Source organism: Lingula anatina, chromosome 2, assembly GCF_051362555.1.
Source record: "Lingula anatina isolate TDL-2025a chromosome 2, LinAna3.0, whole genome shotgun sequence".
NCBI classification, from domain to species: domain Eukaryota; kingdom Metazoa; phylum Brachiopoda; class Lingulata; order Lingulida; family Lingulidae; genus Lingula; species Lingula anatina.
In genome coordinates this window covers 32,201,887-32,217,358 of record NC_141768.1, presented here as the reverse complement: position 1 = coordinate 32,217,358, position 15,472 = coordinate 32,201,887, and the positions used below count along the sequence as shown (strand labels likewise).

The window sequence follows — 15,472 nt, the reverse complement described above, 5'->3', positions numbered from 1 at the left end:
GGGAGCGTCACTGAAAAAAAAGCTCTCTTTTTGGTGGTTACATTGAGCAATTGATATTGAGTCATAATGAAAACACGGCATATTGCACAAAGACGGTGCATGTTTCCATGCGCGATAGAACTATTCGGTAAACGCTCACGGAAAGGGCCCTTCGATTGGTTTAATAGAAGCGTATAACGATCAACGGACAAGGCCCTTGGGCCTAAAGCATGGGAAGGATTACTTTTGAAAATCTTCTCAAGAAACAACAAGAACAACTCGGCTTTTCTGGGAAGAACAAACATTTAGGCGTAATTTAGAATGCTTTTTAACTAATATAACCTCCGTTACAACTATTTAAATTATCTAAAACTACTCCAGTAAAATGAGTCCTACAGACGCATCAATTAATATATTTGCGATGAAATGTGTCCAGTAGTGGTATATATAGGCTCATTACACTGTCCTTGCGTTTTCAGTTCCGAAAAGCAAGCAAAACACCTTTTGTGACCATTTGCCAGTTAACGACTTATTTCATTAATCTTGCTTTCCTCTGATGATTTGCTGTATCTATAATTCTTCAAATCGTGAATGCTGCTCCAAAAGTTCGTTTTAATTAAAAAATATCAAAAATGATATGGCCGCATTTTGACCTAACCTCCTTTACGAAATTGTAATTGTTTCCCCTGCATATACGTGTCTGCTGATTGATTATGTCTGCATCATATTTAATTCATAGAGCTATATTCAAAAACATCTCCCATGGCATAAAAACATGCCTGTTCCAAGTGATTTCTCTTAAACTGTATAGAAACCAAAAATGGACTTATGACTGAAATGTTAGCACCGTATTTCTTATACAATGGACAGATTTCCCAAGGTGGCGATAATATTTTCTAGTACTTACAAAATCTTGGTATATGAATAAAAAACTTGACACCTATGACATGATTGAAATATAACGCAATATACCGGTAGATGTTACCTAAACTCCATAACGAAAATAGTTTTCTGTTTACACGCTTCTGAAGGAGAAGTAATGATGTGGGAAAAAATTCTTCCGTTGCTCTCTGAATACCCCTTCTTTAGAAAAATATAAAATATTGCAAAGTTTTGCAAAGTTAATATTTCTGCATTTGAAAAGCGCATCACATCCTCTCTTTCTCTCTCTCTCTTTTTCTCTCTCTCTCTCTCGGAAAAAAATCTTATCCACCGCAGCGAATGTACCTGACCCCTACTTACTCACATCTACAGCAATTCATGTGCAAATACAAGACCACACACAAGACACCATTGTTTTGATTAATATTAACAAAGAGCGGCGGGTCGTCCAATAATTGATCATTACACACACTACGCGTCTGTTTAATACACCACGAAAATTGATTTATACTCGGGAAATTAGAATGACAATACAATAGGCGTCATCTTATATCTCGATCTCTAGCAGAACTATCGGATCTATGCTGTGTGTCTCTGCATATGTATACAAGTGCTCTTCGTGTCAGCTGTTTAGTCACCAAAGAGAAAGCCCCGCTGGTTAACATTATTCCACAACGTCATCGCTGGTGCGTGAATCGTTGTGACCTAGAATCGGTGTGGGGACGGTCGCACGAGACGATCGAGACGACTTAATCAACAGGAAAGAGGAAAGACCCTACATCAAAATGACCGGAGAGAAGGAGTCTTTAATCTTGTTATTAGGTACGTAGAACTAAATCTGAATCTATGAACGGGGCATTGGTAGGACAGGTGAGTTAACAAGGTATGAGGACTGCAGATCAGCGTTAGAAAGATGGTCTGTTGTTCTCTCGTCACCTACAAATCTAAGATCCTGCTTGTACCTTGTAGCTCAGAACCTAAGGGTGACTTAGGAGTGGGATTTACTGTTAGTTTCTCTCGTTATTTCAGCCATCCCGCGTACTATGTGTGTGCTAAGGATGAAATACCCAGTTTAGAAAATATATACCAGTTGTTGTTGTTGTTGTTAAGTTAAGGTTACACAGGTACGATAACTGCGTACCTTGTGCGTATGTTTCAATTTCAATTTGTAGAATGCTACTCAGGTGAGGTATAGCCTTAATTTCTTCATGATTGTGTATTTATATGATACGTAGTGAAATAGAAAGTTATAGTTAAGAGAACAGATGGAGTTATAAGTAACAGAAAAAAGTCACCATGAGATAAGCAGGGTTACAGAGTCAACTCAAATTTATCAATGTCAACTAAAATACTATGGCGGCGTTTATAGTCTTTGACTGTGTTTGGAGAAAATGAACTTTCAAAGGCCGCATAAAAATCACACGTTACGTACAGCGACATTGTTTACCACTCTTTATTACCAGTATAATCAACAAGGGTCAAATTTCTGCTGTTGAATTTATGATCGATTTTCGATTAATTTCATAAATAATGTAACATTTGTGACTACTTCGGTCTGTTATATTAATATAGTCAGTGCTCGCACGGACGAGTAAATCGTTTTCTTCGTCCATGGTGAAAGACATGTACAGGAGAGATATTTTCCTGGTTTTACAACGCATATGAGAATGGGAGAGAATGCTATAAGTGAATTTCAGTTGTCTTAACCTCGGACTAGAGGGCACATATCGACTGCATGCGTCTTTCCCTGTTGTCTACTCTGAATCATGGACATATTATCCATAATTTGTTCATGTCTGAATATTTTATTATTCAGATTGGACTGGGGGTCGTACAAGAGAAACTCATGCAGTGACCTTTTGTGAAAAGCAATCTCGCTTCAAAATCCTAGATAAACTTGTAAAGATATGATGGCAGTTTTGTACTTAGGCTCGGTGGGAAATGAGCCCAATAATGATGGGTACACGTGTTACGACGTTTTAACTCAAAGAGAAGGAAGACAAAGATAGAAAGATAAATAGACAGAAAGATTGATAGATAAATAGATAGATATTATTCTACAGTAAATGGTACTGGCACTTGCCACTACTCTACGTAATTACTTTTGTAAAATGGGCAGCATGGTGGGGGGTCAGGGTAAATGATTTTACCTTTACTCATTTGAATCTATCTAAAGGATACAAACCGACTCATCCGGGTCCCCTTTCCTATGATGAAACATCCTATTGATAATCTCATCACGTAACTTCTGACATGGTTTTTGCCTCTTATTGACTGCCATATGATCTGCACGGATCCACGGATCGAAATATACCTGTCTTTTAATTCGGTTCAGATTGCAACCTGTTCTTTTCAGAGCAGGGGCAGCAAGCTATCATTTGCTTATTCCAACTGTAAGGAATTGTCTCAATAATGGTTGTTGGCGTGTTTTTTTTTTTTTTTTTTTGCCAAGAAATGGATTGACAGTTAGACACGAGATCAGAATAGTGACTATTAATCCAGTTTTTCTATATCGAACAATGCTTTAATAATTATAAGTTTGTCTCGGGGTCCTTGTATTTCAGTTCAGTACTCTATTATTCGTGACAATCTCTGAAAGACCAGAGAAAAAGGCGGTCTTTGAAATGATAAACCATGGATGAAAGAAACCGGTTATAAACTGAACGTAACCTACCGTCACGTCCACTTAGGGACCATTCCCACAGATATTTGGATCGATCTATCTCCCTGGCGAGTCTCACTAAATTGCTATCAACTAACCGGCTTTAATGTCTGTCACGCTGTTAGGGGGTAATTATCTTCACCCCTAGCTGATTCAGTAGGCACAGATTTTTAATCCGGTTAGTTGATAGCAATTTAGTGAGAGTCCCCAGGGATTTAGACCATCCAGATGTATCGATCTAGGAACCCAGTCTTATACCCCTGTATGCCATTGCACTGTGTGAACTGGGGCTGCTGGGGGTTTCTTAACAAAACGTCCCTTTCCCCACACCCACCCCTTCGTTCAAGTGAGCAACACAGCTATCGCTTTCCATAGTTTGTTCTTGATACCCTAGTTCGCTTTTAAGAACTGTCTAATCGCCAAATGCAAACTCACCTTTGCAAGTGTTTCTGAGCTATAGCATTCACTTTTCAATGATAAGCACGTATTCTATTGTATTGTATTTATCGTGTCTAACAATTAGACAGTGAAAGATTTAGGAGGGTCACAATGGTTGTACAATGGTAAATTGGAGCTTAAAAAAAGAATTTGATATATTCAAATATCTTACATAAAGGATGTTTTGATTTGCATATAGAAAGCCCACAAAAGACCTAATCTCATTCATTGCTTAGTTTTTTTTTTCATTTGTACAAGAAACAGGCCTACAAGTGCTCTACAAATCACAAGGATGAAGCGCGATTTAGAGAGGAACAATATTCAATTAATTTAATTAGAAATATTAATATTGCTGAATGATAGCTGCTGTATCGCAAATTTCCGGATATAACTTCATTCAAGTACTGCTTATAGTCATATTAAACTCTTCATCGTGTATAGGATGAGAATGACAACACAATGGGTATTTCGAAATAGGAGTCTACATTTCGTAATGGGTATAAATTTGACAATATGAAACTGTGCAAGTTGATCCTATATCTATCTTCATTTGAAAGTGGAGAGGATACATTGTGATGAAAGCGGTGGAGGATGGGACAAGTGCATCAATTTTATCGTAATCATAAGGGAGATGCGTTGAATGATTCATGTGTCTGAATTTCCGAACCATATTGATAGCATCGAATAGGCCTTCCATCACATATGTATCTTTTTTGGTACGAGCCATTGAAGTGGAATTCATTCATTACATATTTATGTTCCTTTATCATGAGTATTACACCCGCATGACGACCTAATTATCTAGGCCTCAGAGATGTTAAAATGTTATAAAATATTAAATCTTGTGAAACGATGTATGTTAGAAGTCTTGACTGTGTGAAAATGATGAGAACGCCGTCATCACTTCTCTTCATGCCAAGTGTCTGTACCCGCAGAACTGCTCATCAAGTGCAGACGATACTTATCATTTGCTCCTGGCCTTTATCTCTTATCTTATATGCTTAGGTGATCAGTTTTACGATTAGGATACTTTTGATGAGCTACCGGATTTTATGATGATAAGCATGATTTTTTGTTATCATTTGTTTGAAATTTCAATCTTGCTTTAAGGGGGGGCGGAGGTATGCAAGTGCATATGTATGTATGCAAGTACCTCCATAAAAAAGCACTCACTGCTGGTGGTGTGGGATATATAAGGTTTGATAACACATAAAAAGCTGCCAGATGGAGAATGCTATCATACATATACCTAACTAAAAATCTCTTTGCCAAATCCTCCCTTTTTTGATATCGATGGCCGAAAATCAGAGATCTGGCTCATGGCCTATAATAAAGATTGGTATGTTAAAATCAACGTCTATACAGTGCAGACGTATGAAGCAATGAGTACAAGCGACGATGAGCTGAGCCGGTAAATGATAAGCATGGGCCCCAGTCAGAGAAATAATCATGCGTGAGAAAAATAGACATCTAGTTTTACTATTTTACTCTAGCTAATTGACCAAGTAATCAAATGATATTACGAATTATTGATAACAGCACTTAAGTATGGCGTGATCAAGATTTTGTGGGTTTGCAAATAGGCCTTATTGAGAACTAATGTTGACAAACTTGTAAATAAACAAAGGCATAACTGAGAAATGTTTTTCATAACATTAATCTTTAACACCGAGGAAAGTGATCGCTAATTCTATTTCGTGTGTTTATTAACAGGCCTCTGCTTTACAAGCCTGGTGCTGTGCCAAGAAGGTAGTAATGGAACTTCAACAACAGTGACTTCGACAGCGCCTTCACCCACGAGCACCACCACGACTCCGACTCCCACCCCGACTACTAGCAGGAGCCCCCAGACGTCTACCTCCACGCCGCAAGGTAATACAGGAGAGAGAGAGAGAGAGAGAGAGAGAGAGAGAGAGAGAGAGAGTTGTTTGGTTGCATCCCTTTCTAGTTAACTGTAGGTGATCTATTACACAATGCTACCAAGTGAACGTCCTGCTTTGATATTCAAATATTTAGGATCTTAGTGGTCAGTGCCACACATCATATGCAACTCTTACTAATAGTTAAAATATTCCAGTTTGGCGCAGAGGTATTGTAGAAAAAAATTATTTATTTACAAGTAAAAAAGACATATTTAAGTTTTGACTAACATCCAGCATAGCCTACGAGTACTGGATTCTTGGCTCAGTGTTGGCTTTGGACTTATTGATGACTTATTAATGTATATGTCTTTCATAACTAGAAACTACAACCGCCAAACCGTCTACAACCGCCAAACCGTTCAATGGATTCTACGAACTGAAATGGCCAAATGATACCGTATGTGTGAGAGCCACCATGACAGCAGTTTTCGCCATTACTTACAAGGCAAAGGAGCAGACGACGGTAAGCAAATTGAGTATATTGCTAACATTGCTGACGAGAATGAAAACGAGAATAAAAAAAATGAAAAAATGCAAACATTTTGGTGTAATTATTCATTTAGATTTTTTACTGTATGTGGACTGTCTACAGCAGCTACAATGTGTTAGATCAGACGACCTGCCCAAAGAAAAACGAAAATCATATTTGGTAAAAATAACCCTACGTCTCAGTAAAAGCCTTAAGCACAAAATCGAGAAAATTGCTTCTAAATTATTGTTCAACTCGCTTGAAAGTAGAACAGGTAACAGTTTCATTGGTGCACCTGCAAATAATAAGGGGAAATAGTGGTATGTTTAATTTATTAGTTTCCGTTAGTAAAGGCTACAATCGTTTTGTTGCATGTTGACTTGTGTGAACCAAAGAGGATATAGTGTTCAGAGGAATTGTTGTCTTCGGTCGCAACTTTTATCTGTAAAAATGCCCAGAAAAGGATTCAGACATGATGGACGCTGTGCTCGTTTATTATCTGAGAAGTATGAACACCTGAGTTACAGAACTGGTTACTGGAAATTCATATCCATTATCAGTAAGCCCTTGCCTATTGCTAGTAATATAAGGAAACGATCTGAAGTCCAGCAATATATTCACAGGGCATGCTTTTGAGATTTGAGACTGAAAAATATTTTTTATTTCAATGGAATTAAATTTTTGTTGTAATTTTTTAAGATGCAGAACGCCACAGTAACTGTGCCTAAAAGTAGCAAGGTAGGCGGAGAATGCTCAGAGACCAGGGCTACGATGACTTTATCATGGGCGAAAGGATATCAGTTCAACCTTTCGTTTGAAGTAAAGGTTGGTGAGGAATTTCTTAAAATAACCTGTTTCAGGTTGATTTCTTTTATAGTTGCTTCTTTAATTTCATTTATAGTTTTGGTGTCGATTATTGTTCTTTTCACTGTCCCGTCTTTTGTTTTAAGGAGATATGGACGTAACTATACACTGTATTTGATTTTTTGGATGGAGAGCGATAGAGGAGCTACGTGAATCCTCACTATTGAAAGATTTTTTTAAAAATAAGTAATGACAAATTTAGCAACACCATTGTATTGTCAAGCAAATGACCTTCAGTTCATACAGTCCCATTTTAAAAGGGAACTTGCAATACCTTTTTGCAGACGTCAGCGGATTCCGAAAAGTCTTGGGCCTTGACTTCTATGGCACTTACTTACGACCCCAGTGTGGTTACAAATAGCTCGACTAGTAAGTGTGCTGCCTAATAATATAATATAATATAATATAATATAATATAATATAATATAATATAATATAATATATAAAACCATCATGAAAGTGAATATTTGTTTTCAGTAAAGAGTTAAAGATTATTACTTCGCAGTGTAAACAGCCATAATTACATTTTAATAATTAGTGCTTCGATTATGCAGTTTTTTTTACTTCACATTAACATGTTAAACCAAGATGCTAGGATTCTATGTTTTAACAGAAATATTCTTCCCCAAAATTTGACAATTTTTTAGGAAAGGCGTACGACAAGCGTCTTTTAAAATTGCCTACGAGATATTTTACGTTTTCCATGACACGAATCTTTCAGGTACCCCAACGACCGTTCAGCTGATGAACACTAGTATCACCTCCAGTTTTGGACAGCCATATTCCTGTCAAAGTAACTTGGAGTTCGTATTCAAGGCGGCACAACCTGTAAATCTTCAATTATCTGAACTGACTGTCCAAGCTTTTCAAGTTCCTGAAAAGGATTTTGGACCAGATGGTGAGTGTGTGTGTGAGAGAGAGAGAGAGAGAGAGAGAGAATAACCACCAACCCCGATTTCATGCACAAATTTTACGTATTGCACTAATCTACATGTTGTGATCCACGCTGCGCTAGGGGCTGGTATTTATGTCACCGCAGTGACCGTCCCCAGTTTGTTTATGATATAGTCGATAAAACCATTGGGGACAAGTTTTTTTTTATTTGTTCTTTATCATTTTCCTTCACAGGTACCGTTTGTGTCGCTGATGTGTCAGAAAATAAGAAAATGACAGAAAACAACGTTATACCTGTGGCCGTGGCTGGGACGCTAGCGGCGCTTATATTGATCATCATTGTCGCTTATTTCGTCATGAAGGCCAGGAACAACAACCAGTATAAACCTATGGAGTAAAACTGAAGTGCTGAACATTATGTTTTTGAATTTTTAATCCATCAGTGCAATGATTTATGTCAAAAGGTGGCGCTCAACTTGTTAAATTGAGGTCAATATATTTCTTTCCATTTTAAAGTTTAGAGGTGGCGCGCAACTTGCTGAATTGAGCTCAATGTTTTCTTTCCATTTTTAAAGTTTTTTTATGTAGTTCTTTCATTATTAAACGCCGAACTGTTCAAACGCTGATGACTACGATAGTAAAAATATATTGATTGGATATTTCAAGTGCATACAAGCACAGCAACAATTCGTAGTCTTGGCTCCAATGCTTGGTTACAAAAAGTATCCTGGCTGTTATAGATCGAGTCTTCTATCCCCTGTAAACTCAGGGTGATACTGAATCGAATATTTTTACGGAAATTGATGTAACGAGTAATAGCAGTTTTTTTTCTAGCGAAATATAAATTGTTGAATCAGAAAAAAGAAGTCAGTAGTTGTTTACAGCATGACCAAGAAAACGATTTAAACTTTTGGGGTGGTATTTTTATATGACCGTTTTAGCTTGCAACGTTTTACGGATACTGAGCTACAATAGCCAAACTTGGTGTGTACTTGTGTGTACTTCGAGATCTGGAAAATTAAAGAGCCCATAAAGCCGTAAGTTCAGTAGATGAGGGTATTCTACACAAGTAATCAATGGTTCATATATTATTTATGCTAACGTCGAGGTCAGGCGGCGCGTTTGCGTAATTACTAATGCCACGCATTATTCTTTTGAAATAGATCTGATGTTGATAGCTTTTGTCTGGTTGTGATAAACGATTAATGTTATTGATATTTTACATTCATCCAGTCTTTTTATCACATCTTTCAACACTAACCACCTTTTACAATTGTAGCATAGATTTCTATCGATTCTGAAATTCAACACCAACATGGCTTTATTTGTTAACTTCGTTGGGCACACCTGGATGATTACAAGTTTTGAATAATAGAAGACTTATTGTTTGGTTGGTTGCACAGGTCATATTTTGGAAGTAATTGACGCCCTACTATTAGTATTGTCAAAATACACGATAAATTTAACATAATATCATTTCCATGACCTACAAGTTTCCAAGTCAAATCAGCTTACAAAAGAATAATAAAAACAAACAAGATGATCTGCAATATTATCTGTATTTGTAAAAGATCTGTAAATACAATATAGATGTAATAAAATATCAAGCATTTTAAATGTCTACCGTGGCTTAATATATTAAACGAGTTTCTACGTTCTAGAATCCATGCACCGCTAGAGGTTATTGTTATCATTATCATTATAAACTCGAAAATACATAAATAGTATACAAATGGATTATGACAGATTCTTTTTCGGTATCAAAATGCATTTATTAGTACAGAAGCCGGCAAGTCATCCCTTCAGCGTAAGGTAGAAGTCGGTCAGATATTTCCCTGGGTAATTTTAATTCTGATAATAGCTTTCCGATGCTGTCACTGAAAGTGGCAGATCGTGTGCAGAGCCGTCCCTTAACATATTAAAACTGCAGTTTTACTGTGAAACGACAAGTAGTTCACGCGCGAATCAATCATACATACATGCAATCATACATCATATAAACACATGCAATGGTGTACTATACTACATTGGTAAAGTACAAATATGCACTTTGGAATACACAAAAGGGGAAGCTTTCGTCGATATTATACATGGTATTAAAACCTGTGGGAGGAGGAGGCGGGGGCGCGGAATTAATTAATCCTCTGAGCATTAGAGAAACCCAACATCTCTATCAACCTTACCGACTTTTCCAGGGGCTTCCCAACGCAGCACTAAGACGTTCAATTGAAATCCCACTTCCCAAACTAATTGGGGAATGCAACAAAATGACCGATTCGTACTGGGGCATGTGCCAGGGTCAATAGGTATATTCTGACTGTCACTAGCTAAAATAAATAAATAGATACGACAAGTCCAGTTCATGGGTGGGCACGGCACGGCGGTCCATTCTTGCCACAATGTAAATGGACACCTTTCTAGAAGCCAAAGCTATAAAATGATATGCGAATCCATGGAAATACCTTACGAATTATCAACCAATACCATACCAGGCAAAACGGCGTGATCTGTTGATCTCTACCAGATATCCCCCACCGATCAAGTGAAATTATATCAATATCAATGTAACACAATAGGTCTCGTAACTGATAAATTGTAGCCTCCAATGACGTATCGTTCACATTTAACTCAGCGGCAACATTCCAGGTACCACGGCAGTTGTTTTCTCCTTCTAATAAGCAGGGTATATGTTCACTGATGAACAAGTACATTTACAGGAAACCTCTTTGTTGTCATCCAGACAAAAAAACTTCAAGAAGACTATTTAACTGAAACCATAGTCTCTTGTAATATCAAATCCAAATATGGTCAGAAAAGTAATATGTCAAACAATATCATACAATTTACAATGAAAAATACTTTCATTTCCCATTTGGACCTTTTCATCAAACACACTTTCTGGTGATTAAAAAAAATTAATTTAAAAAAAATCTATATAGCATAAGGTTGGTAGACAAAATAGATTTTCCCTATTAAAATCACTTGCAGGATGGAAATTCAGCATCACTTTAAGTATCACTTTAGCTGGACGTTTAGATGCGTTGCCCCTTTTCCAAATATGGACTTCTAATGTTCAGCTGCATTGTGACCTAGCTGGACAAGCCCATGATAAGAACGAGGTTTTTATTTGATATGTCAGGAGAGGCTTACTGCATATATTATATAATATTACCATCTACTAACTATCTACATCTATTAACCTTGATGGAAGTTAAAACTTTCTTTTCTAAAACTAATACTCAAAATGTACACATTATATTACATTATGTTGATCTTCTCCAAGTCCGGCATGATGTCTTCACTTTGAATGTACTTCTACATACAAACAAAAATACTTTCCTCCTATCACTTGCACATTTTCTAATATTTTATGAAAATGAATGAAATTGTGGCATTTCTATTCTTGTAACACTAAAATATTTCCTCCTCAAATCTTAATATATATATATATTATTAAGTCACTGAACTAATACAAGGTCTGTACATCTTTTACAGAAAAGGTAGACATGATCATTAGTCACCCATATTGCTTTAATATAAGTTCAATAAACTGAAAACACAAGGTTTCTGCCCCTCTCTTTACAAATGTTAACATGAAAGGCTTAAAAGAGCCGTCATTTCTATGTTTATCATTTCATTAAAAAATGCATGCGTATATATGTAAAACCAATCTGTCAGTATTCTCTTACAATTTCAGTCCTTTTCCAGGTAACACAAAATAATATAATTACCCATTTCTCTCTTAAAATGTCATTTGCAGTCCTGTCAAATCCACTTTGTTTAGAGATGATCTTTCCAAGAACACCCTTGTGTTTTACTAATTTTTACTGCAATCATCCAATCAGATTGTCTATTATAATGCTTCTCGTCTCCCCTCCGTTTCCACCAGAGTTGTACAACGATCAGCTCAGGTTACTTATAATGGAAGTACAACATGTTTTCATGCACAATGAAGAAGCCCGCTAGCAACTATATGTAATACTAGACAGCAATGGGAGTAACCATTTAAATATTCTATGGACTGCATCTGTACATCTTTTGACCCCCTGATCATTTTATGTGTATTCCACAAAAATGGCATAATATTTTTTTTTACTGCACAATGTCTCCACATTTTGGCCACACCTTATGTACCTGCCATAAATACAAAATTCATTCACTCACCAAATCTTTCTTTTACTCAACAGTTTGAACAACTGCATATCATACACATCGGTGACCATTACCCATCCTCAAGGCTACAGTTTTCTTCTGTTGAATGCATTATTATGACAACATGAATATGACAATAAAAATGACCTGTTGCAGGCAACATTTACTGCCAATGTTCAATACTACTACAACTGACTGTTAAATACGAAAGTTGACACAAAAAATCACATAAATAAATAAAAAGTAATTTTCCCCGCTGTGTCTATGGCAGGTCTGAGACTACACACATCCAATCTCAGCAGGCTGGGGCTAAGACCAATGCTCACAATCTAACTCCTAAGATCATGCAGCAATAACAAGGACTTCATGTGTGTGGATGTGCTGGCCAGGTGTTCAGCAAGGGCTGTGATGGAAGCTCCGCATCAGGGGCACCAGGCAGCTGGAGGGGCCAGACTGGCGCAGGAACGGATGCTGGAGCAACTCAAATGCAGTGGCACGCTGGGCTGGGTCGCGCATCAGCATCTTCTCGATAAATCCCTGCAGACGGGGAGACACCTGCAAGCCCAAGGCAGACAATTTATTATTCAATTGCATTATGTCTTTTGTAACATTCTGTGTACAGAATTATTTATTTTAAACCCAAAGTACACAGTTACCTTTTACTATGCAGAAGTATTTTAAAACTGTATTTGTATTTTTTATCACATTCTTTGTTAAATCTAAAATACAGAATTTTAGTAAATTTGATAGGCTGCAATTAATATTGCTGCAGTCAATATACTGAAACTGAAGTGAACGGGGTATATTATTTTTTTTTACAGAATTTGTAACTCCCTCAGTATATGCATGAAAACATTATGTATATTTATTTAATTTCCAACATTGGGCCGCTGCATTTGTAGGTCCCAGTAGCAATGGGCTGGTGGGCAGTCACTGTATAAAAAAACACTTCTATTTTTTTTGTACCTTATGTGGGTTTTTCAGTTTTGGAGGAGGCATATCCCGTATCCTCCTCATGGCTTGAAGTGGGGGCTCATTGAAGAAAGGAGGCTCACCATCCACCATCTCAATAACCATGATGCCCAGGGACCAGATATCCACCTGAACACATCAAATTTAAGATAAATTTAAAACTTCAAATAAAATGTTTAAAATAAAAAAGGTTAAGGAAAATGAACACACACTACTTTTTTTTTCAAATTCAAAGTTGACCTAGTTTAAGTTTTAAAATGGTTAAAATGATCCACCTAATCATATGGAACACTTTTTCCTAGAATGAGACAAGTGGAAGTTTCTCTGATTCACAAAATATTTCCAAGTAGTTAAAATTCTCTCTCTCGCACTCACTTCATTCCACACACATTCAGTCAGTCTCTTTAGAGAACATCTGCTTCATCTATGAATATTTCATGACATGCTGGTGATCAAATTAGAGCTAAATTGTCCCATTTTCCATTCCAGCATTTGTTGTCTGCCACATGAATGAATTTTTTCAAAAATACTAATATATACCCACATTACAGTAACCTCCTTTGCTATCTCACCAGAGAAAGCCACTTACTACCTGATATAAGTGTGTACCACTGAAATCATTACATCTCATCCTACGGGGAGTTCTACAGTTATACAATGATATACTTTTACTGAAAAGCTCTAGAGGATCAGAACAAAGGTGAAATATTTAGCTCTCATTAGCCAGATTTTCCCCCGTGATTTAGTTCTACAGTTTGATAAGGCTAGCATTATCCAGATATTCAGACAAAAGAAATTCTACCCAAGAGCCAGTGTAGTTCTGGCCTATACTGGGTCAGTGTAGAAATGGTGCTACTTGGAGTTATATACTGCACAGAATATTGTAGAATGTCCAAGTATTGAATTTTCTTTGATGAAATGAGTTCACCTAAACCATAATCATATTACTAGTAACTATAAACAACAAAGGCACATTAGTCTCCTTCTGATAAGAATTGAGACCATCTGGGCTTGAAATATTGAAAGCTTTATAAACAGATGGCTAAATTATAACAAATGACAACAAAAGATTACAAAACAATTTTCATTTCTTAATGACGGTTAAATACCACTTGATGAATGATATATAGGTATGTTAAAATATATCACCATCAATATTGCCATTTTAATGCCATTATAACAATGAAATTCCATTATCTAAATAATTATGCACTCAGCCAAACTATTCTGGTTGAAAATATTGGAAAAATTAAGATCAAGGTAAAATAAATTCATCTCTATCTGGTTTGCATCAGGGTTTCTAAAGAACAGTAATATCAAAGGCATGCCCCACTGCTTTCTAACCTGCCACAAATAAAGCAAGCAAGCAGGGAAATATTTAATAGTAGAAATAACATCAAAGCTTAAGGCTATAATCACTACAGCTATGACTGTTTGTTTTCTGGCAAAATGACATTTGTATGTACTGTTTTGAGTGCTGTTCAAATTGCAAAAAGACTTTCAGCACAATGTTTCCAGGAAGCTGGGATATTTTACTCTTTGAAGAAGTCGGTTAAAAGGTCTTTCTGGACAAGAAGCAATCAGCCCTTTTAACAAGGACTTCCTTTCAATATAATAGCCTTCCTCAGGAGCAGCTGAGAGCACAGACAATATTGTATAGCCTTTCTCGGCAGCTGAGAACACAGGCAATAATATATAGCCTTTCTCTGGAGCTGAGAGCATCAAAAAGAAAAGTGCAAAATATTTTTTAGACAAAAATACTAACACAGAAATAGAAATCATCTTGGGAAAGAATAGGAAACAAAAGCTTAAAGGGGGGGGGGGGGGGTGACGTAGGTGCTATTTCAAATTTTAACCATGTTCTAGATATTTGTGACAATATATTCATCATAACCTCCTACTGCATGTTCATCAGAACACTTAGGCAGTGACTGAAGCCTGATGTTACCAGTGGGATGTCTGCAATTCTGACAGAAATATCGATCTGAGGTAGAAAGAAATGTTCTTATTTGTCGTACACCAAGTAATTACATCAGACAATTGGTTGCCCATGTTGCAGGCAAACTGTTGATGGGGAATTGATAAGGTTAAAGATATGTAAGTCTAAGTAGGCGTGGGTGGCACAAATAGTAATCAGCCTCCCTCCATCCTTCTTCTAAACACAGCACAGAAAGGATTAGTATGAAAACCTATTATAAACCATACAACACAAGTTATTTTTCTATATCACAAGATATT

The 15,472-nt window shown here is 36.7% G+C and overlaps 2 protein-coding genes across 4 annotated transcripts in view; one reads left to right on the top strand and one right to left on the bottom strand.

Annotated features, from left to right (window-relative positions):
• Window positions 1–1,521: 1,521 nt before the first annotated feature.
• Window positions 1,522–9,731, top strand: LOC106174458 (lysosome-associated membrane glycoprotein 1). 2 transcript variants are annotated; one of them, XM_013556025.3, is made up of 7 exons: window positions 1,522–1,683; window positions 5,675–5,833; window positions 6,204–6,346; window positions 7,058–7,177; window positions 7,501–7,585; window positions 7,938–8,114; window positions 8,345–9,731. In XM_013556025.3, exons 1-7 carry the CDS (start codon window positions 1,647–1,649, stop codon window positions 8,506–8,508), a joined length of 885 nt encoding a protein of 294 aa, XP_013411479.2. In that variant the 5' UTR covers window positions 1,522–1,646; the 3' UTR covers window positions 8,509–9,731. The 2 variants fall into 2 exon arrangements, with proteins under 2 accessions (XP_013411479.2, XP_013411478.2); XM_013556024.2 differs by having other exon boundaries at window positions 7,052–7,177.
• LOC106174454 (serine/threonine-protein kinase PAK mbt) overlaps window positions 9,656–15,472 on the bottom strand; it is a 30,938-nt gene continuing 25,121 nt past the window's right edge. For both annotated transcript variants that reach the window (XM_013556020.2, XM_013556021.2), the window contains 2 exons: window positions 13,229–13,363; window positions 9,656–12,817 (listed from right to left, as the gene is read on the bottom strand). In XM_013556020.2, coding sequence (XP_013411474.1) covers window positions 12,656–12,817; window positions 13,229–13,363 — 297 coding nt within the window. In that variant the 3' untranslated portion in view covers window positions 9,656–12,655. The remainder of the gene's footprint in view (window positions 12,818–13,228; window positions 13,364–15,472) is intronic.